Here is a 26,655-nt window from a genome sequence, read left to right as displayed (position 1 = left end):
ACCACAACACTCTCCGGTTGGTGGTTCAGCAGTGATAGGCCAGATCACTGACCCTCTCATCCAGGCATCCAGCTATTGTCCTCTCTCTTATGACGTGGCCAACAGGAGTCTCTCTCTGTCGCTTCTCCCAGCCTACAAACGGCTGTTTTCCTCAAGTGACCTCTCAATCCGACCTTTGTCATCAGATTCCACACAGATTGAGCAGGGAATCCTCGACATCCTACTTACACTGTCATCAGCCATGCTGTCCACCTATTGTCCCGACAGTCCTGGACAAGTTGTTGGTACTTTTTGTTTCTCTCTGCCGCTTCCTCAGTACCCTCCTCCCACGGGACAGTAAGTTCCACCAGGATGATTTTCTTTCCCTCTGGGGACCACATAAGTATGTCTGGTCTCAGAGTGGTGGACAGTACCGCCTCTGGGCAGTGGCGCTTCCTCTCCAGGTCGACTTCCATCTCCCAACCCTGGGCCAACTGCAGGAGGTTTTGCTTGGCTTGTCCTTGGACGACTAATCTATGACCCTCTTTCACAAAGGTGATGGTGCTCAGCAGAGGCTTAGTTTTGGCTGTGTGTTTCTTTATCGTCTCTTGCTCCAAGATCTCTGCGAGCATTGCCAACACCTTGTCATGGCGGCACCTGTATCTTCCCTGGGTCAATGCTGTTTTGCACCCAGAAAGAATGTGCGCCATAGTTCCTTTACCGCCACACAACCTGCACAGCGGGTCCTCCGCCATTCTCCACCTATGCAATTTGACTGGGGTCGGTAGGGTGTTGTATACTGACGAGATATGAAACGGCTCCAGCCTCCACAGTTCACTCCATGCCATGGTCCTCTTGGGAAGATTCCACCTTGTCCAGGCACCTTGGGTTGCGAGCTCGACAGCTTTAGCGCTTCTTCCTTCTTCCTTCTTCCTCAAGGTTTCGAACTTCATCCTGGATCATGGTCCTCTTTTCCCTGGGAGTGGACTTGGACCACTGCTGGAAATGTGATGTTCGTAGAACCTGTCTTCCAGTGCAGGGGCTTCCGATAGTGATCTTTGGTCCTAAGAGATGATTCTGCCTGGGTAACAGCAGTGCTGGCGGCCTACTTCCTGCCAGATCTTGTTCTTATTCCAGCTTCCCTGATGAGTTGATCTTGGGAGTCCCTATATGTCAGGGAAAGTCTGCATATTATTTAGTGCCGACTGGTTTTGAATTGAAAATGTGTGTTTAATATCTGACAATGCCAATGCTACTGTACTTGTTTTTCAACAATTGTCATGGATTTCTTTAAACACACACATTTACAATTTACAATTTGACGTGTTCGTAAAGGAGTGATTATAAAACTAACCCTTCCCCATGTCCTATTGATTACTCATACAATAGTTTTTTCACCTCCCGTGATCACTGTAAGACACTGTATGAATTAGGAATGCGTAACAAAAGATAACTATTTGATTAAGAATCACTCTCTAAACCGAACACTAACTTTACACACAGTTCGAACAAAAATGGCGACACAAGACGAAACAGGTAAGTTACACACTCACACACACACACACAGTACGAGTATGGAGGGGATAATAATTAACAATTCAGCACAATATTAAGATGTGATTTTAGCAGTTATGTACAAAAAGGTGCTGAAAGGCTTACTGGGAAACGGGAATCATGCCTTGCGACGCTTCAATATGCAGTACATTAGTTGAAAGTGCAAATGTAGGATATAGGCCCCTTTATGCACATTGGAAATAAAGAAAATTAATAATTGACATGCTTTAATGGAAGAACTTCATCAATGGTGTGTTTACCTATGTTCGGTTTGTTTACAGGTGCATGGGGCCTGGTCTCCAAGGCTGCCAGGGGAAAATGTGAGCAAATAACCATCAATGACACATCATCTTTCATCCGTTATTAGCATTCTCATCTATCTGCGTATCCTGTGTTGCGTTCTAGCCCTTCAGGCCTGTCTATGATTGCGGCAGGTGTGGTCGGCGGCCTTCTTGCGGTCCTCATCGCAGCACTGTCGGTGTTTGTAATCCTACGTCGACGCCACATCAAGAGGAAGAGGACCATGCGCAGACTTCTTCAGGAGAAGGAGGTATTATGAAGCCATTTAAAGCGTCTGCATGAAATGGAGCGTATTTTGGAGCTTGTGCCTTGTTTTTCCAGTTGGTTGAACCTCTGACTCCAAGCGGCGAGGCACCCAACCAAGCACTACTGCGCATCTTGAAGGAACCCGAATTCAGGAAAATCAAAGTGCTGGGTTCAGGGGCTTTTGGTACAGTTTACAAGGTAATAACAGGCTGCGGGTTTTTATTTCACTCTTTGGCTTCAAATGTCATCCTTGTCGAAATTTCCATTGAGCTCGACTCAAACCTTACGACATGATCCAAGTGTGTGTCGCCTGTGCTCTGCAACATCTGTTGTCAATTTTTCAATTAAAAGACGCATTTTTAACTTGCGTGGTCACACACCACTGACTCCACTTTAGCTTCCTTTGCGCATTAAACTCACACTTGGGGGCTTAGGAGTAAGATGCAGTTTAAGATGTAGTACATTACACAGTGCTTTTGCTATTTCATTACTGACTGGGGAGCTTTTTTTGTTTTTTTGTTGCCGCTATCGAATTATCATTAAAGATGGCTTTAGGGTTTAATCTAATATTAGTTTACTTTTTATTATGTCATACAGTGTGTATATATATATATATAGATATATATATATTATTATACAGATATTTTGTAAAAAATGTTGTGATAATATTATTGTGTAAATCTATATTACTATACACCAAAATTCATTAATTTATTATTATTCTTCCATAGCATTTTTCATCCGCCTCTAATTACCAAACCGTTCATCCGATTGATCTCGTTCAAGCGTCAAAACGTTCAACGCCTAAAAATAACCGTGACTGCAAGTAGATATTCCGCACTATCAAGAAATATACTTGTTGTAGAAAAATAAACTTTTGTTTAATCTGAAATTAGCACAAAAAAAAGCAATATTTTTGCTAAATCGCTCTCCTTCACATTCATAGTTGGACATCATTTTGACAGTTAGGCAGTTTGGCTGAAGCGAGAATTAAACATGCCACTCATGTGGGCTCAAATCCCAAAAGGAGCAAAGTAACCAATCTTTCTTTAAAATATGTTTACATCAATGAGTCATATACATTAAAAAATACATTTTATTGTAAAGAAAAAACAATATATACCTGAAATTAGCCAAAAAGGTAGTCTTGTCGCACACATATCTTTTTTCAACCAAAGCGGCAAACTAGTTTAGAGTCGGGACCCGGGGTGGACCGCTCGCCTGTGTATCGGTTGGGGACATGTCTGCGCTGCTGACCTGTCTCCGCTCGGGATGGTCTCCTGCTGGCCCCACTATAGACAGGACTCTCATTATGTTAGATCCACTATGGACTGGACTCTCACAATATTATGCTAGATCCACTCGACGTCCATTGCACCGGTCGCCCAGGGGAGGGGTCCCCATATCTGCGGTCCTCTCCAAGGTTTCTCATTGTCATCCCACTGGGTTGAGTTTTTCCTTGGCCTGATGTGGGATCTGAACCGAGGATGTTGTTGTGGCTTGTGCAGCCCTTTGAGACACTTGTGAGTTAGGTCTATATAAATGAACATTGATTGATTGATTGATTGATTGATGTTGTATGTTAAAAATAGTTAAAGTAAAACATTTTAGCAATGCAATACGATTTTTTTACTTTTTCAAGGACTAATGCTATTTCAAACAAAAAAATCTCCCCAAAATTAACAACATCCTAATATTCAACAAATTGTTGTAGACTGTCCCATCATGCGCAGCTAATGTATTAAATGGAGTGAAACTACAACTTATAAAACACTTCCATGGCGTGTGTGTCCATGCAGGGTCTTTGGGTACCAGAGGGAGAGGACGTGAAGATCCCTGTGGCCATTAAGGTTTTGAGAGAAGCCAAGTCGCCCAAAGCCAACAAAGAGATTTTAGATGTAAGTTGATGGAGTAAACAGCTGTTGTATTTTTTCTTAAACAGCTAAATTTGTGTAAACCACTGCAGCCTGAGCCATGTCAGCTTGACTGTATTGCATGTTGCATTTATGTTTGGCATGCACTTCATGAAAAAATTCATGACTTAACACTTATTTTGACGGTGATGGAAAACTTTCTCACTAGAAAAAATCCATGATAAATCCATGCGGGGGCTTTCTGTAAAATGAATGAAGCCTGTTTGAACTACATTGCCATTATTTTATATTTGGTTTCTTATAACATCTGCCTCACATCATCGCTTACCCCATTCTGCGCACCACAGGAGGCGTATGTGATGGCCAGCGTGGAGCATCCGCACGTATGCCGCCTACTGGGTATCTGCCTGACATCCACGATCCAGCTCGTCACCCAGCTGATGCCCTTCGGCTGCCTGCTAGACTACGTCAAGGAGAACAAGGACAACATCGGATCGCAGTACCTCCTCAACTGGTGCGTGCAGATTGCAAAGGTGAGCATTATTTTTACTAACTCCAAGAAGGTGTTTGTTTAGTTAATTAGTACTTACAAAAGTATTTACATGTTCCATTTCTACAAAACTAAATGGAAGGGCGGAGTGCATGGACAAAGACGAATTCTCACTTTCACTTTCATTAAGGCAGTTAATGAAGGTTACACACTTTGAATTCAACATTACAGCCATCTACATGATTGTAGGGGAACTGCATCACTGAGACATCATTTTTTCAGTCAAAAAAGTTCAGGATTGTTCTCCCTTGTTAAAAATGTTGTGTATACCTGAATTTTTTTGTAGACTAATCCAACAATAAAAATAAAGGCATTTTAGCAAGTGATTCTACAACTTTTTCGCTATGTAAAATACCCTAATTTTATTACAATCTTACATGAAGTACACAGGTCACCTTTAGTGTGTGACAAGACATATTCCTATAGTCCTATAATCTAATCTGTAAACAACTATAGTGTAACACAGCTTTTGGCTAGCAGGATTCATGGCTTGCGAATGTGCCAAGGAAAAGCCAGAACTTGAAAACTATTTTGCATAGTCTCCCACTTTGCCTTCCAGGTGAAATACGTAAACAAACAGTAGTCGATACATTGGATAAAAGCAAACTAATTAAAGCATTATAAGTAAAAACAAAAACTTGTTTACATGAAAGTTAAATAATTTTCCATTGTGTTTGCTTATTGAACAAGCCAAACCATAATTATGTTGTGCCGAAAAGTTGTTTTTAGCATATTACGTTCAAACATTAGCTGGCATACTGTTTAACATCTCATCATTTGTTTCGACACAAGGGTATGAACTACCTGGAGGAACGCCATTTGGTCCACCGCGACTTGGCGGCCAGAAACGTCCTCGTGAAGACCCCTCAGCATGTTAAGATCACCGACTTTGGCCTGGCCAAGCTGCTTAACGCAGACGAGAAAGAGTACCACGCTGACGGAGGAAAGGTTGGTGAAAAAAGAATCCAGGAAACATTTTTTAATGGTTTTCTTGATAGACACCTCGCTATGCTTTCAGCCAGAAAGGAAAGGTGCTATTTCTGTAGTTTACTGTTTATTTTTACCCTAAATGTTATGTAAGTGCTATAATTAGGTCGTGGTTGTGCTAAGAATAATGACAAATCGGGTAAAAGTCTTCTATCAGATTTCCTGCCTAATTTCAGAAATCTATGTTTCGTACACTAGCCCCTTCCATGTATCTAATTGATCACAATAATAAAAAACATCTCAACTGTATGGTGTTTTACAAACCACATTAACAAGCATAAATGAAAATTATTATATTTGTTGGAGCCAATTTTTCTTCATTATTATTACAATGCGCTCGTGTATCCAGTATTGCAACAGGAATATGGTAGGTTAGTAATTGTATTAGAAGTGCAGAAAATTTGAGAATTGTTTTTGGTTCACATTATACAGTAGTACCTTACATTACGAGCTTCATTGGGTCTGAGACGGAACTCTTGATAACACCCAAAACAGCACAATTTCATCAAATAACATGTATTTTTTTTTTTTACATATAGCATTTATTGTATACATAAAGAAAAAGCAAGGCCAGCAACACTCGGAAATGTCGTTGTGAAACCGGTCTGTGTTTGGTAGCGCCTGCGCACTTTGTATTAAAACTATTAGAAGGAAACGAGTGTTGATGGCCTTGCTTTTTCTTTAAGTACACTTTTTGCCGAGCACCTCTTTATTTTTGTTTTATGAAGTTTTTTGGACAGTCTGTATTTTTCCTGTATTTTGTTTATATTGTATACAAACAATACAACAGAATGCAGTACAAACAACTACAGTAGTTTTATTAAGTAATGTAATAATAATGTACAGCATTTACTTTGGAAAGCGGACTTGTACGGTATCTTGTACAAGCTGCTTCTATGTCAAACAAACCATCAGCAGTTTATCCATTTTTTCATGGATAAATTTCCATCGTTTGATATTATTTTAACATTCCTGGCTGGTGTTAGACTTATTCTGCTTTAGGATGGTACAGACTACTGTAGACGGGATACGCTGTAACTCAAATGTTTGCTTGCAATTTAAAGTATAGAACTTAGCTAAGAGACATCTCTTATTGTATCTCATAACACTCTTAAGTTTAGTTACCACTGGACATAATTCAATGAATATCATTTTATGTTTTAAATATTTTAAGTTTTGGGTTGAGGCTGCTGCCCCCGTGACCCGACCTCACGATGGATGGATTGGCGGTACTTTTTATGCCAAAATTAATGTAATTATTTTCACATTCCAGGTACCCATTAAGTGGATGGCTCTGGAGTCTATTCTGAACAGAACATACACACACCAGAGTGATGTATGGAGCTACGGTGAGTCTTCAGCTGCTTTCATAGAGCTTTTTTAAAATAAAATTAAAAAGCCGAAAAGTCCTTTATTCCATGTTATAGATTTCTATGCAGAACAAATTGGAGTGGGAATGTCACTATGCCAATTTTGCGCTTTCGGAACACTAAGAGAGGCAAGATGCCGCCGGTGTGGGTGCAATGTCGGGAGAGCGAGGCAAAATTACATTAATTTCTCTTGCCCCTTTCTTTTGGAAACAACTGCGACAGTGTTTATTTTGTCGCAACAGATGCTGCTGTCCGGAAGCGCACACGGTTACAGATTTTTGGGTTGTATATCAAAGACACAGGTGAAAAAATGCAGGATTTAATGTCATGGTCCTGGTATTTTTGACATGCTGTACAAATGTTCACATGTTATTGCTACCTCTTCGCCATGACTCAGAAATTCCTCGGATTATCTGTTTACTTCCTGTGTTTAAATGTGCATCAATAAGTAGAATATGCCACGAGTGTCCAAAGTTCTTCCACTACATAAAAGTTGAAGGATGCAGGGGTTTGTTCGTTTAAAATGCTCAAACCAGTCCAGTGTAGGTCAATTCATGCCAAGCTATCTAAACAAAATATTGATATCTTGGCTTAGTGTCATAGGTCCCAGACTCTCATCCACCTCTAGTAGTTGCTAAATGCAGACGTCACACTGCAGGGTAAAGATACACCTCTCCAAGTCACATAAATATCATGACATGTACAGTATAGTCATACAGTCCACACAAAGCTAGTCTTCTTACACCAGTTCCATAAATAGTTGGCCATCAATCAAAACTTTGTCAGTTACCCATTATGTTGCTAGTGTATAAAAGTAGTGTGCTGTGAACCAACGTTTTTTGACCGCAAGCTCGCCCATAAATTTGTTTGGTACAGTTACCCAATATTGCACCTTGTGTCATACTGTAAAACATCTCATTATTATGAATTTATTTTATTTTTATAATACGAGGGGTAGAAGTGCTTCTCAGGCAGTACTTTGGGCATGCCTAAACTAATGCAGAAATAGAAAAACTGAAAAAATAAGAATAAAAAAAATAATACAGCTCTAAAAGAGTTGTTTAATCCCATCTTCTTCTGTGGTGGCCCACATTACACTTCAGTAACTTGTCGTATGCAAAAGTGACAGCAAGCATTTTTACAGCAAGGAAGTCCTTAAATGGAATATTGTTGTTGGATCTGGTCGACATTTAAGAACACAACATGAGACGGGAGAACATCTTTCTCCCAGATGGACAAGACTGCGCACAAATACTTCTTCCAGCTCAGCAGCACACAAAAACGTTGACTCATGGAAACTCAACACAGCGCTGCTTTCTTTTCTCAGGGCCTGGTTTCAAATCTTCTTCTCCCCCGTCAGGGCTGGATCATACCTTCTTTTCTGCCTAAGACATCAGCGAGCTTTGGCACAACTGCTAGCTTTTTTTTTTTTTTTTTTTGGGCTTTCTCTTTCTTAGCGCTGAGATACATCCTGTTATCACCCAGAGTCCATTTGTCAACATCAATGTTTGGAACTCTGCACACATCCTTTCACTGGCCTTTCAACAGCTTTATTGCACACAAAAACCCGAATGATTAATACTTTTTTTTCCCCTGCAGGTGTGACGGTGTGGGAGCTGATGACGTTCGGGACCAAACCGTACGACGGCATTCCGGCCAGTAAAATAGCCGGCGTGCTGGAGAAAGGCGAGCGGCTGCCTCAGCCTCCAGTCTGCACTATTGATGTCTATATGATCATGGTCAAATGTAAGTATACGACTCTGGAAAACTTTTCCTAAACCTTTTTGGTTTCAGTTTCCTGTTGATTTTAAAGCGCATACAGTATTTCATGATAGTGAATGCAGCCCTCACATTTCATCTTCTCATGGGACAATACTAAGAGTGTCCGGCTACAATATTTTTTTACTTTGGATACAGTTCCGGTATTGGGGCCTTGAGTATTGGCCAATACCAATAATGATCTGATATGGTAAATCATACATAGATTTATTATGTTGTAGTGTGAAATGTTAGAAAAGGCTAGATCAAGTGAATTTACTAAAAAAAAGAACAATGGTAGGTATGAAGAACACTACCACCTGGAATGGATTTATGCAGTTTTTAATTTGAAGTGGAGTGGTAATTGTTTTTTGGCAACACCTAGTGGCAACATATCATTATTTAAATTAAGCTCATAAGAATGATGCTGAAACGTTTGTTACTAGATATTTTCTAACACAGGCCAACATAGAGGAGCTAATGCGGTGGTTCTCAAATGGGGGTACGCGTACCTCTGGGGGTACTTGAAGGTATGCCAAGGGGTACGTGAGATTTTTTTTTTTTAAATATAAATATTTAGAATTAAGTTCATGAATCCAGATGGATCTCTATTACAATCCCCAAAGAGGGCACTTTAAGTACCCGGGCAGTATAGCTCTGGTGGCCGTGCCAGCAACTTGAGGGTTCCAGGTTCGATTCCCGCTTCTGCCATCCTAATTAATGCCGTTGTGTCCTTGGGTAAGACACTTTACCCACCTGCTCTCGGTGCCACCCACAATGGTTTAAATGTAACTTAGATAATGGGGGGTTGCCCACATATGCGGTCCTCTCCAAGGTTTCTCATAGTCACTGTCACCGACGTTCCACTGCGGTGCGTTGTTCCTTCCCTTTATGTGGGCTCTGTACCGAGGATGTCATTGTGGTTTGTGCAGCCCTTGAGACACTTGTGATTTAGGGTTATATAAATAAACATTGATGGATTGATTTCACAACGTAAAGTGCTTTGAGTCACTATAGAAAAGCGCTATGTAAATTTAATTCACTTCACTTCACTCCTTCTTTGTGTAGAACTCTGTATTTATAATTGAATCACTTGTTTATTTTTTAACAAGTTTTTAGTTATTCTTATATCTTATTTTCCAAATAGTTCAAGAAAGACCATTACAAATGAGCAATCTTTGACATAGTGCTGTATTTTATTTCTTTATCTGTTTTTTTCAACCAAAAATGCTTTGCTCTGATTAGGGGGTACTTGAATTAAAAAAAAAAAATTCACAGGGGGTACATCACTGAAAAAAGGTTGAGAACCACTGAGCTAATGTATGCTTTTATTTCCTGTCGTTTAGACTATTGTAATGCCCTGCTCTGTGACATTCCCAAAAATAATATCAGAAGTCTACAATTATCACAAAACTCAGCTGCACGCGTGCTGACGAAGGCCAGAAGGCGGGACCACATCACACCCAAAGTCAATGCATTGAATTCCCGTCGGCTCCAGGGTCGATTTTAAAGTTTATAATATTAGTTTTCAAATGTCTTAATGACCTTGCGCCTTCTTACTTATCCGACCTGCTTTTACCTCATCAACCCTCACAGACCCTGAAATCCTCTGGCACCAAACTTTTATCTTTAACAAATAATAGAACAAAGGCCCACGGAAAGGCTGCATTTAGCTACTATGTCCCCCACCTGTGGAACAGCTTGCCAGAAACCCCCAGGACTGCAGAGACTGTAGATATTTTTAAAAATAGGATAAAGACACATCTTTTTAATCAGGCTTTTTACTGATCATGTTATACTATTTTTATGCTTATTATTTATTGTGTTGTTTTGTGTATTGATTATTAATATTACTGCTATTATTCTCTGAAGGATATGCTTTTATTAACTTATTAATGTATTAATTATATTTATATTCCGCCTTCCGCACGATTGTAGCTGAGATAGGCGCCAGTGCCCCCGCGACCCCAAAAGGGAATAAGCGGTAGGAAATGGATGGATTTACATACATACAAACATACATACATACATACATACATACATGTTTCATACAATTTTTTTAGATGGCACTCATTTTGTTTATTCTCCAGTGTGGAGAAGGTGGCAAAGTCTGCATTTTCCCTCCAATCCTCAGTGCTATGCCATGTTTTGTTTTTGTTCTGTTATTGTCAATAATGCTGTGTCTGTGCGAGTGGGTATGTGTGTGCGCGCGTGTGTGGGTTTTCGTTTCTTTTTTTGGATAGCACTTTGTGTTTGCGACTTGCCTGTCAATGAAAAGTGCTATACAAATACAGTTGGCTTTGATTTGATTATTACGCTTCTGCCTTGGAAACTTTGTATCTGTAAGTAATATACAACTATAATTTTTTGATACTTATTCATATTGACAAATTTGGTATTTTAGACTGCAACATTGTTCAATTAAAACCCCTATTTTGAATGTCTTGCTTGTGTGATAATGTGTGCTTAACTGTTGTGTAGATGCAAGGTCCTACTAGCCTGTTGCATACCATGTTTACTTTTTGTAAATGACTTGACTAAAATACAAAGAAAAGACCAGCCTTGTGTGCTTACTGAAGGACATTTAGATATTAACTGGCAGTCCAGCTTTGCTAAATTAAACATGCTGCAGGATTGTATTGGAGCGCTTTTATCTGCGATTTTAGCTGCAAGCCGAAATAAAAGATACATGTTCTGAGAGCAGATTCAATTAAATGGTTGCGTCTTGATACTTTAGATAGTAGCTACATTGATAATTGGTGGTAATGTTATGTTGTGTTTCCAGGTTGGATGATCGATGCAGACAGCCGACCACGGTTCAGAGAACTAATAGCAGAATTCACAAAAATGGCACGGGACCCTCCTCGTTATCTCGTCATCCAGGTATATAAAGCTACCTAAATTCCCAACGTTAATATGTATTTGTTATGAATGTGATGATAACGCAACCACTAATGCTATTTTGCCTTCAGGACGATGAGAGCATGCACTTGCAGAACCCTGCCGACAATAACTTCTTTCGCAGACTGGTCAGTGGCGAGGACATGGAGGACGCTGTCGACGCCGATGAGTACCTCGTGCCACAGCACGGATTCTTCGCCAGCCCGAGCACATCTCAAACGCCGCTGCTCCACTCTACTGTAAGTTTGGACGACAAATGTTCCATAGGATTATTTGTAAAGTATGTTCTTGTCATATAATGGGTCTTTGACTAGCGATTTTGCAGAAATGGCCTTAAAACAGCAGTGGTTTAGTACTTGGTGGAGAAAACGTTGATGGCGGTCACGTTACTGGTAGTTGATCACTACGGTTACACACATCTTTTGATCAGAGAAAGCTCAGTTCGAGTCGGGTTGATGCCAAAAAGTGCTTTAGCATTTAGTGAACACATCACGTTTTCTAAACCTTGTCTGAGTCATTCAGGTGTTAATTGGTAAATTGAGCAGATACCCATGAAACAATTAACTAGTTCCTCCACCCTTCTCACAATCACCCTTACATCGTCAGGTGAAATCTTTGGGGGCGGCATGGCGTAGTGGGTAGAGCGGCCGGGCCAGAAACCTGAGGTTTGCAGGTTCGTTCCCCGCCTATTGACATCCAAATCGCTGCCGTTGTGTCCTTGGGCAGGACACTTCAACCCTTGCCCCCGGTGCCGCTCACACTGGTGAATGAATGATGAATGAATGGTGGTCGGAGGGGCCGTAGGCGCAAACTGGCAGCCACGCTTCCATCAGTCTACCCCAAGGCAGCTGTGGCTACAAATGTAGCTTACCACCACCTTGTGTGAATGAATGATGGGTTCCCACTTCTCTGTGAGCGCTTTGAGTATCTAATAATCGAAAAGCGCGATAGAAATCGAATCCATTATTATTATTATTATTGTTATCTTGCATGGAGCTCCACAGAGAGTCCGATTCACTGTTGTCTTATATTAAGGGATGCTCGGATCAGGTTTTATGCCGCCGATTCCGATACTGATTATCCATGAGTGAGATCGGCTGATACCAATACCAATACTGGTCACATTTAATAACTGTAAATTAGAGCTAGGCGATAAAACATTATAAATATAAATCGCGATAGACACTTAATTGATATCAATCAAGGATCCCAGTCGTCCCATATTTAGTGTAATTCCGCTATTCTCCTAGCCAAAGTGGTATTTTATTTTTCCTGTCCAGCACCCCCCGCAACCCCAAAAGGGACAAGCGGTAGAAGATGGATGGATGGATGGAACCGATCACTCCTCCACTCTCCAGTGCACTATGGTTAGCTGGCTGCTTAGAGCTAACCACGCTAGCAGGCCGATTACAGCAGAGACCCAATTAAACAACTGCCGAGTAGAGCCTCCGCGTACAGCCTACACTAAGGGACTTGTTCACGCTTTCAGGCGCGCAGTGGCCAGTTGGAACCTTTGAGCCAAAGCTAACCAGGTTAGACATGCTAGTAGGCCTATTTCAGCCAGCGCTAACTGGCATGTCCACGCTGTCTAAATGTATTTAAATGTATCTGGAACTAAATGTTCATGTACAAATGTGGGGTTCGTGTTTCCAGCTAATTTCACAGTTCAGGTTAGTTTGTACAAATCAATCTGACGACATACGGAGGAGTGGTACAGTATACACTGATACCATGTAGAATAAATAGACAATATCAAGTCATATTTCTTTTACTAAACTTAAGTACATGAAATACATTGGAATAATATACAAAACCATAGGACAAAGACAAAGTCTAAGATCTGGCTTTTGTCTACATTGTCCAACAGTCAGAAAGTTGTCCCCTCAGTAAATGATTAATTCAGAGGACTCAGGCGAGACCTTATGGTCAATTTCAGCTGTAAATAACAATGCATCTGGAAAGTATTAACTGCGCTTCACTTTTTACGCATTTTGTAATGTTACAGCCTTATTCCAAAATGTAATTAATTCATTTTGTCTTCAAAAGTTTACACACAATAATTTATGACAATGTAAAAGGTTTTTTTTATTTTTTTTCAAATGTATTGAACATTTAAAAAAACTAAGAAATTACATTTGCTTAAGTATTCACATCCTTTGCTCAATATTGTGTTGATGCACCTTTAGCAGCAATTACAGCCTCAAGCTTGGAACATCTTTGTGCACCTCTCAAGCTCCCACCAGGTTGGTGGGACGCGTCGGTACACAGCCATTTTCAGATCCCTCTGGATTAAAGTCTGGGCTTTGGCTGGGCCACTCAAGAACATTTTCAGAGTTGTCTTGAAGCCATTCCTTTGATATCTTGGCTGTGTGCTTAGGGTCGTTGTTCTGATGAAAGATTATCCGTCGCCCCAGTCTTTGAGTTCAAGAGCGCGCTGGAGCAGGTTTTCATTCAGGATGCCTGTTTACATTGCTGCATTCATCTATTCCTCTATTCTGTCTAGTCTCCAAGTTCTTGCTGCTGAAAACCATCCCCAAAGCATGATGCTGCCACCACTATACTTCACTGCAGGGATGGTATTGGCCTGGTAATGAGCAGAACTTGGTTTCCTCCAAACATGATGCCTGGCATTCAAGCCCGAACATTTAGATTTTCGTGGTCTGAGATAGGATTGGCCAATTATTTGACCGTGATCGATGATGATTTCAGTTTGATTGTGGTGATCAGTTGTTAACATACAGTATATAACCTTGATCAAACATGGCAGAAAAGTCAGTTCGAAGATAAACGGCAGGGATGCAACAGTGCTTAGTATAATTCTGCATGGAACGATCCACCTTTATTGATCACAATCCTGTGTGTCTTTCTGTGAGTGAGTGTTTATGTACGCGTGTATAAGTTTGTGTGTGTGTGTGTGTGTGTGTGTGTGTGTGTGTGTGTGTGTGTGTGTGTGTGTGTGTGTGTGTGTGTGTGTGTGTGTGTGTGTGTGTGTGTGTGTGTGTGTGTGTGTGTGTGTGTGTGTGTGTGTGTGTGTGTGTGTGTGTGCGTCTGCGTGCGCGTGCGTGCGCGTGTGTGTGCGCTACCGTCCCTGATCTACCATGAATTGATTTACGTGGACCCCGACTTAAACAAGTTGAAAAACTTATTCGGGTGTAAACATTTAGTGGTCCGTTGTACGGAATATGTACTGAACTGTGCAATCTACTAATAAAAGTTTCAATCAATCAATCAATCAATCCATCCACCGTTACAATAGTCGGGCTCCTCACGACGTCATTAATGTCCAATCAGCGTTGTGCCTCTTCCCATTTACACAGCTGGAAGTGGAAGTGGAATGAATTAAAAAAATATTGCCAACACTGGCATAGAAGTTGAAACAACATTTTGAAAGAGCAGACTTTAGAATTAAGTCTCATTGAATGTTGCATATTATGATGTGGTGTGCGAAGCAATTCTGCCCAGAATGCGGTCTCGCAGGCAGGCACAGATAGTATTTGGTCCCTACTGGGAGAATAAACACACCTATTATTTTAATCAGGAAAAACATTAATTTTTATATCTAAATATTTATAATCAGACTTTTTATTAATGTGTTTGCTCTAATTCAACTTCTCGGATGAAAAATGTAGTAAAAAAAAAACTGCTGACTTTTTGTGTTGAAATTATTTTTTGAATTTGTAGATAAAAACATGTTGTTTCTGAAATAATCATTAATCGTGTTTTATGCGTTGGTACACATTATTTTACAGTACCTCAAATCTAAACTGCACTTTAATGTATTTTCATTAAATATAAGATACAGAATTTGAGTTTTAAAAAACTCTAAAATCTAGGTCACCGCTTTTCGTTTGCCAAACCACTGGTAAGAAGCACAGAAGTATACAAGTAATCAAAGAATACAAATACTAATTCACCAGTTGAAAGTGATGTTTAGTGGATTTTAACTTGAAATAAAAGTCTTATAGTATTCAGTACATTACTGATACTACTGCAGAACAAAGTTTTTGATGATAAGCAACATAACAAAATAACTTTAAGAGGAAAAAAAGTTGCTCTCTTTACCTACACAAAACGTACCAAAATAGAAGCAAAACCTAGATATGTACTGTATCTAGGTTATCTGTACCGTTGCACATTTAGTAAACACAATCATAGATATGAACAAAATTACAATGAAATAAAAGCATTATTTAACATAGAAATAAATATTCCCCATTTTTCTGTTTGATAATAAAAAACGGAAAATGGATTGTTATCCTGGATTCACGGTGGGAGAGGGGTTAGTGCGTCTGCCTCACAATACGAAGGTCCTGAGTAGTCAGGCTTCCATCCCGGGTTCGGGATCTTTCTGTGTGGAATTTGCATGTTCTGCCCGTGACTGTGTGGGTTCCGTCCGGGTACTCCGGCTTCCTCCCACTTCCAAAGACATGTACCAGGGGATAGGTTGATTGGCAACACTAAATTGGCCTTAGTGTGTAAATGTGAGTGTGAATGTTGTCTGTCTATCTGTGTTGGTCCTGCGATGAGGTGGCGACTTGTCCAGGGTGTACTCCGCCTTCCGCCAGATTATAGCTGAGATAGGCACCAGCGCCCCTTGCTACCCCAAAGGGAATAAGCGGTAGAAAATGGATGGATGGATGGATTGTTATCCATTATCTGAATTCATTAATGTGTTTGAAAATCGAAAATAAAACAGCCAGTGAAAAAATATTTTCACTATTCCCGGTTCAATGTTAGGAGACATGGTAGATTGCGCATGCGCAGTGTCTCTTTTCCATATCCTTTTCTGTGAGTGACCTGGAACAACAAGAACAGAAGAAGAGCAACATTTGTCTGCTCGATAGAGAACCAATAAAATGGGTCACTTTCCATCTCTCTGGACATTAAAAAATTGAAGGGAAATCTTGACCGCGACTAAATGGTTTTGATGACACTGACATTGTTCTTTGTCTTCTTCTGTTATTCTGGGTCACTCACTGACAAGATCCTGAAAAGAGACACTGAGCATGTGAAATCCATGCATATCTCCAAACAAATTGAACAGGGAATAGAGAGGAGTTTTTCATTCGTTGTTTAAATTCCCATTTTTGATTTTCAAACACATTAATAAATTCGGATAATAGACAACAATTTGTTTTTCGTTTTTTGTGTTTTACTATCAAACCAAAAAACAGGGCAAGTTCATTTTTATGTTAAATTATTTTTCTATTCCAACCGAAAAACTGATTGCCGCGACGTACACAGACCCTATTCAAGATGGTTGAGTTCCACTCCGCGTCCACTTTCTCTTTTTTGACAGAGACATTTTGGGGGCAATGAGGGTGCTAAAGCATGGTGTGCTCGAAGCAGGGGAAGTAGAACTGAAGGCTTAATGTACGTTTCATTTATGTTGAGGGGTAGCAGCCGCAGCCATGCTTTACTGTGTACCTCTGTACCTCCTGCTTGGCATACTCATAGAACTTTATGGGCATACTTGCTTGGCCCCGCTATAAACCATTTGCTCACCCAACAGAATTGCTATTGCAACATCAAGTAGATTTATTTATAACAGTAGTTTCTTTCACAAAAAATTGCAGTTAGTTTTTATACTTGGTTAACTCATCTTACGGACCTTATCTGGCCCTGGGCCTTACATTTGACACCTCTGATTTATGTGATCAGATGACCTGTTGTTGTCGAAGGCGGCAGCAATGGTTTTCCAACTCAAGTCTGCTGCACAGTTAGCATCGCCTTGGCAGGGTCACACAGTAACTCAATCAATCATTCAATCAGTCAAGGTTAATTTATATAACCCTCAATCACAAATGCCTCAAAGGGCTTGACAAACCACAATGACATCCTCACATCTGATCCCACATCCGGGCAAAAACACCCGCTGGGAACAATGCGAAAGCTTGGAAGGGACCGCAGCCCCAGGCCCCACGGGTGACCAGTTCAATGGACGCATGCCAAGTAAATACATTTAATAATGTTAGAGTCCGGAGGTCAGCAAGAGATCCTCCTGTATGTAGACAAGTCAAAGCCCAGATTGATGCATAGAGGAGTGGTCCACCCCTAGTCCCCACTTAATAATGAGAGAGTCTAGTCCATAGGGAGTTCAGCAGGAGTATCTTATTGCATGTCGACAAGTCGGCAGTGCAGAGACACCCTAGTGAGACCATTGCAGCGAAAGTGGCTCTGATGTCCCTTCCCCCTTATTTGAAAGACACTGGGCCGTGATGCCGAATGGAGCGACTTCCAGGCTTACTGACAAACACGCACCCATGGACTAATACTAATAAACAGATATGCACAAGTATACCCCAGCCCCCATCCCATGCTTTCCCTGCTTCAACCCCTGCGGTAAGGTAGACTACGAAGCAGCACTCTAATGGCTGCACTTTGGGCAGGATGCCCCCCTTTCAAGTCTACAGGTTTTTGTGTCATAAATATGTGCTTATTGTTGTTTGAGTTTTTTTGTGGTCTCAAACTGAGGCCCTGCCCCATAGGAGCTTAGTTTGAGAGTTGCTTTTTTTCTCTTCCTCCTCTTCCCTCAATGTTTACCTTTCCTTCTTACCTCTTTAAGGGGTGCCGCCAGGTGGCGACCAAACAGTCTTCCTGTTCTCTATATGTATATTGTATGTCTGTTCTTGGACGGGTTGTACTGTAAACGGATTTTGTTGTACTTGCAATAACAATAAACTTTTATTATATTCTATTTATTGTTAACAACTTTCAAACCTTAAAGGGGAACTGCCCTTTTTCTTAAAATTCTTGTCTATTATTTACAATCCTTATGTAAAACAAGCACGCATGTTTTTCATTTTTTTTAAGCATTCGAATTGCAAATAAACACCAGCATTGGTCAGCTGACAATAGTGGTACTGGGACACACTCTATTCCGCCTATAAAATGCTCTAAAAAGCATCCCAAAACTTCAAACAGTATGTAATGTGGTAACAGGCACATTCATAATCCCATGTAATATGTATGTATTTTTATAATTTAAAGCAAACAGCAGTGCATTAAGTTACACAGACTAGTCACAATGTTAATGTTTTCCTTCAACAACTACCACTAATTATGGTAGACTACTTTGGGACAAATGATGATCCAGAACCTTATATTTTTGAGTCTGAATATACAGAGGATGAGCTATACGTTTTAGAAGCTGTGTGATAAGCAGATCCAGCAAGTAGCACTATGTCTAAGTGCTAAACAAGGAATACAAACTATGAATATATTGAAACAGAAACTTACAGTACAATGTGTGCTCTCAGTGGGTTGACCACTAATAGGATGTTCAAATAATTCCGCATACATTAATAATTATTCCTAATTCTCAGGCAGGTAAAAAAAAAAAGTGGCCACAAATGAGTATTTTCGTGTTTTTCTCGCGATCTCTGGGTCTACTTCTTGGCTTACGACCACAACCCTCTACTGTACAAGTGATACACAGGATTTATAATCTAGAATTACCGTATTTCCCAGACTATAAAGCGCACCAGTATATTAGCCACACCTACTAAACTTTAAGGGGGAATATTTTTTTTCCCATGTATTAGTCGTAAGCCGCAGATATATCTTGCCAAAAGTTATTTACGCAGAAATATTGTAGAAATGCTTATTTATATACCTTAATTGTTTTAAACAGTAACTGCAACACAGCAGTAAAACGCCTGATCAAACAAAACAGAAGTCAGCGTCATAGACCCACTAACTGCGGAAGATAGCTCTCCAATTTAGCTAAAGAGACTCACTAACTCCACTGTGATGTATTGGTGAGTTTATTGAGGAATCCGTGAAAGTGAAACAATACAAACAGAATGTTGAAGTTATAAATACTAACACAGACACTCGTGTTAGCATATTAGTAAATGCTAACGACGCTAGCCTCATTACATTATTATAGCATGTACAACTATGCATGAAAACACTCCTACAGACATACCACATGGGACGCTTTAGTAAGCATCAACAGTTTTAATTATACTGTAAGACTTAAAAAAGTTGCTCTGAGTCAAGAATGGAGAATTCACATGAGTAGAAATGCTATGGACGGCATTCACTAGTTATCTCTCTGTGATCACAGCACAGCTAAAAGTAGTTCATGAGTATTAGTGCTTGTATAACAATATCGCTAATATTTGGTTAATATTCATTAAGGTTTTTTTTTTATGTTTTAGAGGGCTTTATGGGCGCAATAGATGATTTCGTTGTTAGCCATCCCATACTTGCCTTATATTACAAATTAGAATGCAACAGTGCAGTTCCCCTTTCACTCTGTGTTTTTTCTATGTAACTGTAACTACCACTCCTCCTCTGTCTGTACCCAACACAAACAAGTGTCTCTCATCATCATGCCTTCTCCCACGTTTCCTCCCAGGTGGAACTTCCTCAAGTTCAGGTTCTGGCTTGTCTACCTGGAACCACTTTGTAATTACCTTAGCAGACAAACGTACACAAGTCCAATAAGAGCCTTGCTATTGTAAAATCATCCCGCGTGGGTAGAGAAATGTGTTACAGATGGTTGTTCCATCAGCGTGTTTAATTTCCTTCTCTTGTTAAAACTAATTGCATTGCCACAGCTGTCACCCACGTATATTCTTAGGGGGGAGCGACTGGGCTTTTGGCACTTTTCACACTCCCGTGACTAACGAACAAAGTTGGTCACAATTTTGCTTCAGTGGGACGTTTCCTATCCTCATCCTATTCTCACGCAGCGATGGCAGCCACACTTCCTCTTTGCCGTCATGTCTCAAATGGAAAATGTGTCATCATCATCATCATCACCATGAGACATTAACCCCACTTTTCCCCCACCCCTACTCCTCACAGAGCAAATAGAGAGAAAATAGGTATTTCAATTTACTTGTGTAATTTATAGTGCTGCTACAGCTTAAGATGTCGTTTTTGTGCTTTTTGTGCAGAATGGATTACCCAGCAGAGGCGGAAGCATATTGCTTCGCTATATTCCAGACCCCACAGATCAACTTTTAGACGTTGCATTCCAGCCTGCTCCAGGTTAGTGCCTTGCTTCTTAAAACCGCAGAATGTCAGTGAGGTCATAATGTGAGCCATGAGCGACACTGCTGCCTCCAATAGACTTAAGGAGAAATGGGGACAGCTAGTGGTCGAACAGCTGCATATCACTGCTTTATCCATACAGCAAATACCATTTTAAAGGCCTACTCAAACCCACTACTACCGACCACACAGTCTGATAGTTTATACATCAATGACAAAATATTAACATTGCAACACATGCCAATACGGCCTTTTTAGTTTACTAAATTGCAATTTTAAATTTTCCGAGAAGTGTCGTGTTGAAAACGTCGCGGTATGATGACACGTATGATGACGCGTGGGTTTGACGCCACCGGTTGTAGCGGACATTATTTTCCAGCCCGATCCCAGCTATAAGTAGTCTGCTTTGATCGCATAATTACACAATATTCTGGACATCTGTGTTGCTGAATCTTTTGCAATTTGTTCAATTGATAATGGAGAAGTCAAAGTAGAAAGATGGAGGTGGGAAGCTTTTAGCCTTTTTGCCACAAAAACACAGCCAGTGTTTCCTTGTTTAACATTTCCGAAGATGAAGCTTTACTATGGATCAGAGCAGTCAAGCGAACATGGATTCCTACTACATGTCAACCACAGTTTTTAGTGAGAAAATTGTGGTATAAAGTCGTTTCACTGTCAAACTCGTTTGCACTTGCACTTGCATGGCTTCTGCGGAGCTTGCGCCGTCCATGTAGCTGCCGTGACTTCCCTCAGACACCCGTTGCCTCACCCCTTGAACTTCAGGTACTATTTAATCTCACTAAAACACTAGCAACACAATAGCAGATAAGGGATTTTCCAGAATTATCCTAGTAAATGTGTCTAAAAACATCTGAATCGCTCTCACTGCCCTCGCCTTTTTTTTATTTTTATTTTTTTTAACTTTTTTTTTTTTTTTTTTCTAGTCCTTCACTATCAATATCTTCATCCACGAATCTTTCATCCTCGCTCAAATTAATAGGGAAATTGTCCCTCTCGCTGCTGCTGGCTATCATTGTAAACAATGTGAGGACGTGAGGAGCCCTACAGCCTGTGACGTCACGCGCACATCGTCTGCTACGTGCGGTACAAACAAGGCTTTTTTATTAGCGACCAAAAGTTGCGAACTTTATCGTCGATGTTCTCTACTAAATCCTTTCAGCAAAAGGCAATATCACGAAATTATCAAGTATGACACACAGAATGGACCTGCTATCCCTGTTTAAATAAGAAAATCTAATTTCATTAGACCTTTAAATCAAGTTTATACATTTTATCAGGTCTTGAAGTCTGGTAAATAGGATACTTTGCAGGTTGGCCTCCATACTATTAATCTATTCTTGATTTGTTGCAGTTTTGGTTAATTAAAAAACAAATGTTTTTTTTCAGTTCAGTTCAGTTTAAGTTAATTTCGAACATGCATACAATACAATGTAATACATCAAACAAATCCAGTCCGAAAAGAAGTAGGAAGAAGCAGAGCTTTTTTAATCCTACCCCTTTTCATACCATAGCAAGTGTATCCAATTTCCTTGTTCTCTGTAACCGAACAGCGAACAAATAAATAATAAATAAATAAATAATATGCCATAGTAAGCAAACAAATTACATAAATAAATAATCATTTTAAGATGTTCATCATAATTCTTGTTCTGTGTACTTTGTGAACACTTGTAGTTTGAACAGTCTCTTAAAATGAATCATATTGGTGCTTTGTTTGATTTCTTTGGTTAATCCATACCATAATTTAATTCCACATACAGATATGATAAAGGTTTTAAGTGTTGCACGAGCATACAAATGTTTTAAACTAAATTTTCCTCTAAGGTTATATCTCTCCTCTTTTGTTGAGAAGAATTGTTGTACATTCTTGGGTAACAGGTTATAGTTTGCTTTAAACATAATTGTAGCTGTTTGCAAATGCACCAATTTGTTGAATTTAAATAATTGTGATTAAATAAATAAAGGGTTTGTATGTTCTCTATATCCAACATTATGTATTATTCTAATTTATCTTTTTTGTAACACCGTTAGTGAATGCGGCGCACATTTGTAGTTTTTTCACCATATTTCTACACAATAACTCAGATATGGTAACACTAGCGAGCAGTAGAGAATATAAAGTGATTTTTGGTCTATAAGTAAGCAAGTAAGGCAATTTTATTTATAAAGCGCTTTTCACAGATAAAATCACAAAGCGCTGTACAAAACATAGGTGAAGTAAACCAACAATTCAATTAAAACAACAAGAGGCACCATCATAAAAAGGATACAAAGTGGATTAAAATTGATAGTTAAAAGGTGCATTAACTAAAAGCTTTACTAAAAAGAGAAGCTTTCAAATGTTTCTTAAAACTTTTAACACAGTCAAGAATACAGAGGGACTGGTCCAAATTGTTCCAGAGTCTGGGAGATATAGCCTGGAATGCCAGGTCTCCATGGGTTTTAAAACAAGTTTGGTGGATCTTTAGAAGACCCTGGCCTGAAGACCAGAGGCTGCGCCCTGAAGAGTAGTGGCATAGCAAGTCAGTGATGTACTGAAAGGCCCCACCATGCAACGCACGGAATGTTAGGACTAAAATCCTCAACTAAATGTGGAATTTAACTGGAAGCCATTGAAGACTGAATAAAATAGGGGTAATATGGGCTGTTCTGGGTGCACCGGTCAAATGTCTGGCAGCCGCATTTTGTACAGTCTGAAGCCTCTTTAGTGTTGACTTGTTGAAAAGAGAATTGCAATAGTCAATACGGGACAAAATGAACGCGTGAATGATCATATCGAGATCCAAATTTGACAACAAATTTCTCACTTTAGAAATATTTCTGAGATGATTAAAACAGTTTTTGGTCAGTTGACGAGAGTGACCCTCCAAAGACATTGACTGATCAAACACAACCCCAAGGTTTCTGAGGCTGCGTTTAACAGATGCACCAAGAGCACCAAGGGAGTTCTGATAAGGGGGATCTTTTTATCGGGAGCAATTATCAGAGTTTCCGTTTAGTTAGAATTTATCTGGAGGAAATTTGAGGACAACCAGTTTTAAATACAGGATTTGCACTCCAAGAACTCAGATAAAAGGTGAAACTCTGAATCATTGAAGGAGCATAACGGTTGAATATTATCTGCATAGAAATGATAGGAAACATTTTTAAAACTACTGATAAACCTCGTAAACGGCATCAGATACACCAAAAATAAAACAGGCCTCAGAACAGAACCCTGGGCCACACCACATGACAGGTTGGACACATTGGACATTACATCATTAAAAGCATGAACAGAAAAAAAGCATTACAATTTAATTACCATTTTCTTATTAAGACCTACCTACTCCATAATATTTTTTTTAAAGATGTATTTTATCAATGTAAAATATGTAATCATGATAAAGAATAGACTGTGCTAAATTTTAGTAGACCATATATAGATATTTAATAATTGAATTTCAATATACACTTTATGTAAAAGCAAACTGGAAACATTTATTTTTTCTATGGCTTAAAAATGGCTATTCATGTTTTTATTATATCTTAAGCAGATAGAAAAGCACGGGTTATAATCAACACATGGGAAATTTATTTTTAAATGCTGTTTTTGTGTTTTTATCGAATTATAGTTTTTTAGTTATATTTCAAAGTCATCATTGTTTTTTCTGGCTTGTAATAAATTCATTATTTTTTGTTTTTTGTTTTTTGTTGAGTAATTAAAACTCGATAAAATCTATTTTGTGATGCTGTTTTATGCGCGTTTTTTTAATTAGGGTCCGCCCTGCCAGCAAAGGACATCCATGTCCTTTGCTAAGGCAAGGACCCTATTGAATCTGCTGCGTTTTATTATTATTCTTTCTTTCTTTCTTTCTTCCGCACCGTCGCGCCCCAATTTCACCCTCTTAACATATTTCAAAACTCACCAAATTTGACACACACGTCGGTCTTTCATGCCTTCCCAACATATTAGGGAACCAAACCAGAAAAATCAAAAATGCGCGCTAGCGCCCCCTACGAAAAAAAAAAAACAGACTGCTTGTAACTTCCGGTAGGAATGTCGTAGAGACATGAAACAAAATCCTCTATGTAGAACTGACCTAGACCTAAATTCCCCATCAGAAACTCCTATACCTAAAATCAACAGAAATTTTGCAAAACCCTTTCAAAGCAAAATTTTCGCCAAAAAACGCTATTTTTGCCTCTTTGAGCTGCAATTTGACCCCCTTAAAATGCTTCAAAACTCACCAAACTTGGCACACACATCAGGACTGGCAGAAATTGTGATCTAATGAAAAAAAAAAAAAAAAAATCTCAAAATTGTGCTCTAGCGCAATTTTTCAATAAAACACAGAAAAAACTGCTTCCAGGAAGAAACCACAGACAAAACTGCTTGTAACTTCGGGTAGGAATGCCGGAAAGACATGAAACAAAAACTTCTATGTAGGTTTCATTAAGACCTACATTTTAGTAATTGACAGCTAGCAGAAATAATCAACAGGAAGTTGGCAATTACCCCTTCAAAATAAAAGTTTTGTAAAAACCCGTCACCTTTTTCAAATCGAAACTCCTCCCAGTGCGTTTGTCGTTTCGGCTTCAAACTCGCACAGGAGAGAGATTGAACCCTTTTAAAAAAAGTGGTCGGACAAAGTTGTGATAAGTTCTAAGGTTTTGATTTTACGCGCCTTCAAAGAACCCCTGCGCAAATTTTCCCAAAAAATATCATTTTTACCTCTTTGAGCTGTAATTTGACCCCCTTAAAATGCTTCAAAACTCACCAAACTTGGCACACACATCAGGACTGGCAACAATTGCAAGCTAATGAAAAAACCAAACCCCAAAACTCAAATTTGTGCTCTAGCGCCCCCTAGTAATACAACACAGACAATACCGTAATTTGACCCCCTTAACATGCTTCAAAACTCACCAAATTTGACACACACATTGGTATGGAGCGGCAGACCAACTTATTAGGTAACCAAACCCAAAAAATTAAAATTGCGCGCTAGCGCCCCCTAGGAAGAGACAAAAAATAGACTGCTTGTAACTTCCGTTAGGAATGTCGTAGAGAGATGAAACAAAAACCTCTGTGTAGGTCTGACTTAGACCTACATTTCCAATAAAAAACGTCTATACCCAAAATCAACATAAATTTTGCAAAAACTCATTCAAAGCAAAATTTTCGTAAAAAATGCTATTTTTGGCTCTTTCAGCTGTAATTTGACCCCCTTAAAATGCTTCAAAACTCACCAAACTTGGCACACACATCAGGACTGGCAGAAATTGTGATCTAGTGAAAAAAACAAACCTTAAAACTCAAAATTGCACTCTATTGCAATTTTTGAATAAAACACAGAAAAAACTGCTCCTAGGAAGAGGAAACAGATCAAACTGCTTGTAACTTCTGGTAGGAACGTCAGACAGACATGAAACAAAAACCTCAATGTATGTCTCACCTAGACCTACATTTTGATAGATGGCATCTTTCAGTTAAAATCAACAGGAAGTTGGCAATTACCCCTTCAAAATAAAAGTTTTGTAAAAAGCCGTCACCTTTTTCCAGACAAAACTGCTTGTAACTTCTGTTAGGAATGTCGTAGAGACATGAAACAAAGACCTCTATGTTGGTCAGACTAAGATCGGGACTCGGGACACGGCGGCGGCGGCGGCGGCCAACGGCGGACCCGACCAACGCTGCTTGCAGCTTTAATTAAGGTTTCTTTTTTTATTACTAATATTTTTACCTTCTGATTTATACCATAACATTTTTGATTTTTGTTGCATAGATATTTGAAAATATATATTAAAAAATATTTTTACTGCTTTTATTCATTAATTGTACCAATTTGAATCCTTATTTAATCTGTTTATTTTTTCTGGTGTTAAATTTATATTATAAGATAAATGTCTTATCTTTGTTTAATGTTTTATTGCAGCCTTATATTGTCATGATCCGCTACTTGGATCATCTCATATTCTGTTTTTGTTCCCTCGTTGTATCGTGTTCTGTTATTTGACTTCCTTAGTTCTTGGTGGCTCTCCTGTTTTGTTCCGTTGCCATAGTTACGCATTAGTGTCACCTGCCTTTTGTTTTTGACGCGCACCTGCCTCGTAATGACTCTCCTTA

At 39.4% G+C, this 26,655-nt stretch overlaps 1 protein-coding gene across 1 annotated transcript in view; it reads left to right on the top strand.

The window, feature by feature from the left end:
- The window catches only part of egfra (epidermal growth factor receptor a (erythroblastic leukemia viral (v-erb-b) oncogene homolog, avian)), a 93,933-nt gene that overhangs the window by 65,689 nt on the left and 1,589 nt on the right, over window positions 1–26,655 (top strand). Inside the window, exons 16-26 of the mRNA XM_061920575.1 lie at window positions 1,815–1,853; window positions 1,939–2,083; window positions 2,155–2,277; window positions 3,879–3,977; window positions 4,301–4,486; window positions 5,296–5,451; window positions 6,764–6,839; window positions 8,460–8,606; window positions 11,404–11,501; window positions 11,591–11,758; window positions 20,429–20,522. Of these exons, the coding sequence (XP_061776559.1) occupies window positions 1,815–1,853; window positions 1,939–2,083; window positions 2,155–2,277; window positions 3,879–3,977; window positions 4,301–4,486; window positions 5,296–5,451; window positions 6,764–6,839; window positions 8,460–8,606; window positions 11,404–11,501; window positions 11,591–11,758; window positions 20,429–20,522 (1,331 nt within the window). The remainder of the gene's footprint in view (window positions 1–1,814; window positions 1,854–1,938; window positions 2,084–2,154; window positions 2,278–3,878; window positions 3,978–4,300; window positions 4,487–5,295; window positions 5,452–6,763; window positions 6,840–8,459; window positions 8,607–11,403; window positions 11,502–11,590; window positions 11,759–20,428; window positions 20,523–26,655) is intronic.

Source organism: Nerophis ophidion, linkage group LG14 (genome assembly GCF_033978795.1).
Source record: "Nerophis ophidion isolate RoL-2023_Sa linkage group LG14, RoL_Noph_v1.0, whole genome shotgun sequence".
Taxonomy (NCBI): domain Eukaryota; kingdom Metazoa; phylum Chordata; class Actinopteri; order Syngnathiformes; family Syngnathidae; genus Nerophis; species Nerophis ophidion.
Note: the sequence above shows the minus strand (reverse complement) of the source record. Positions and strands in the feature narration are given on the sequence as shown.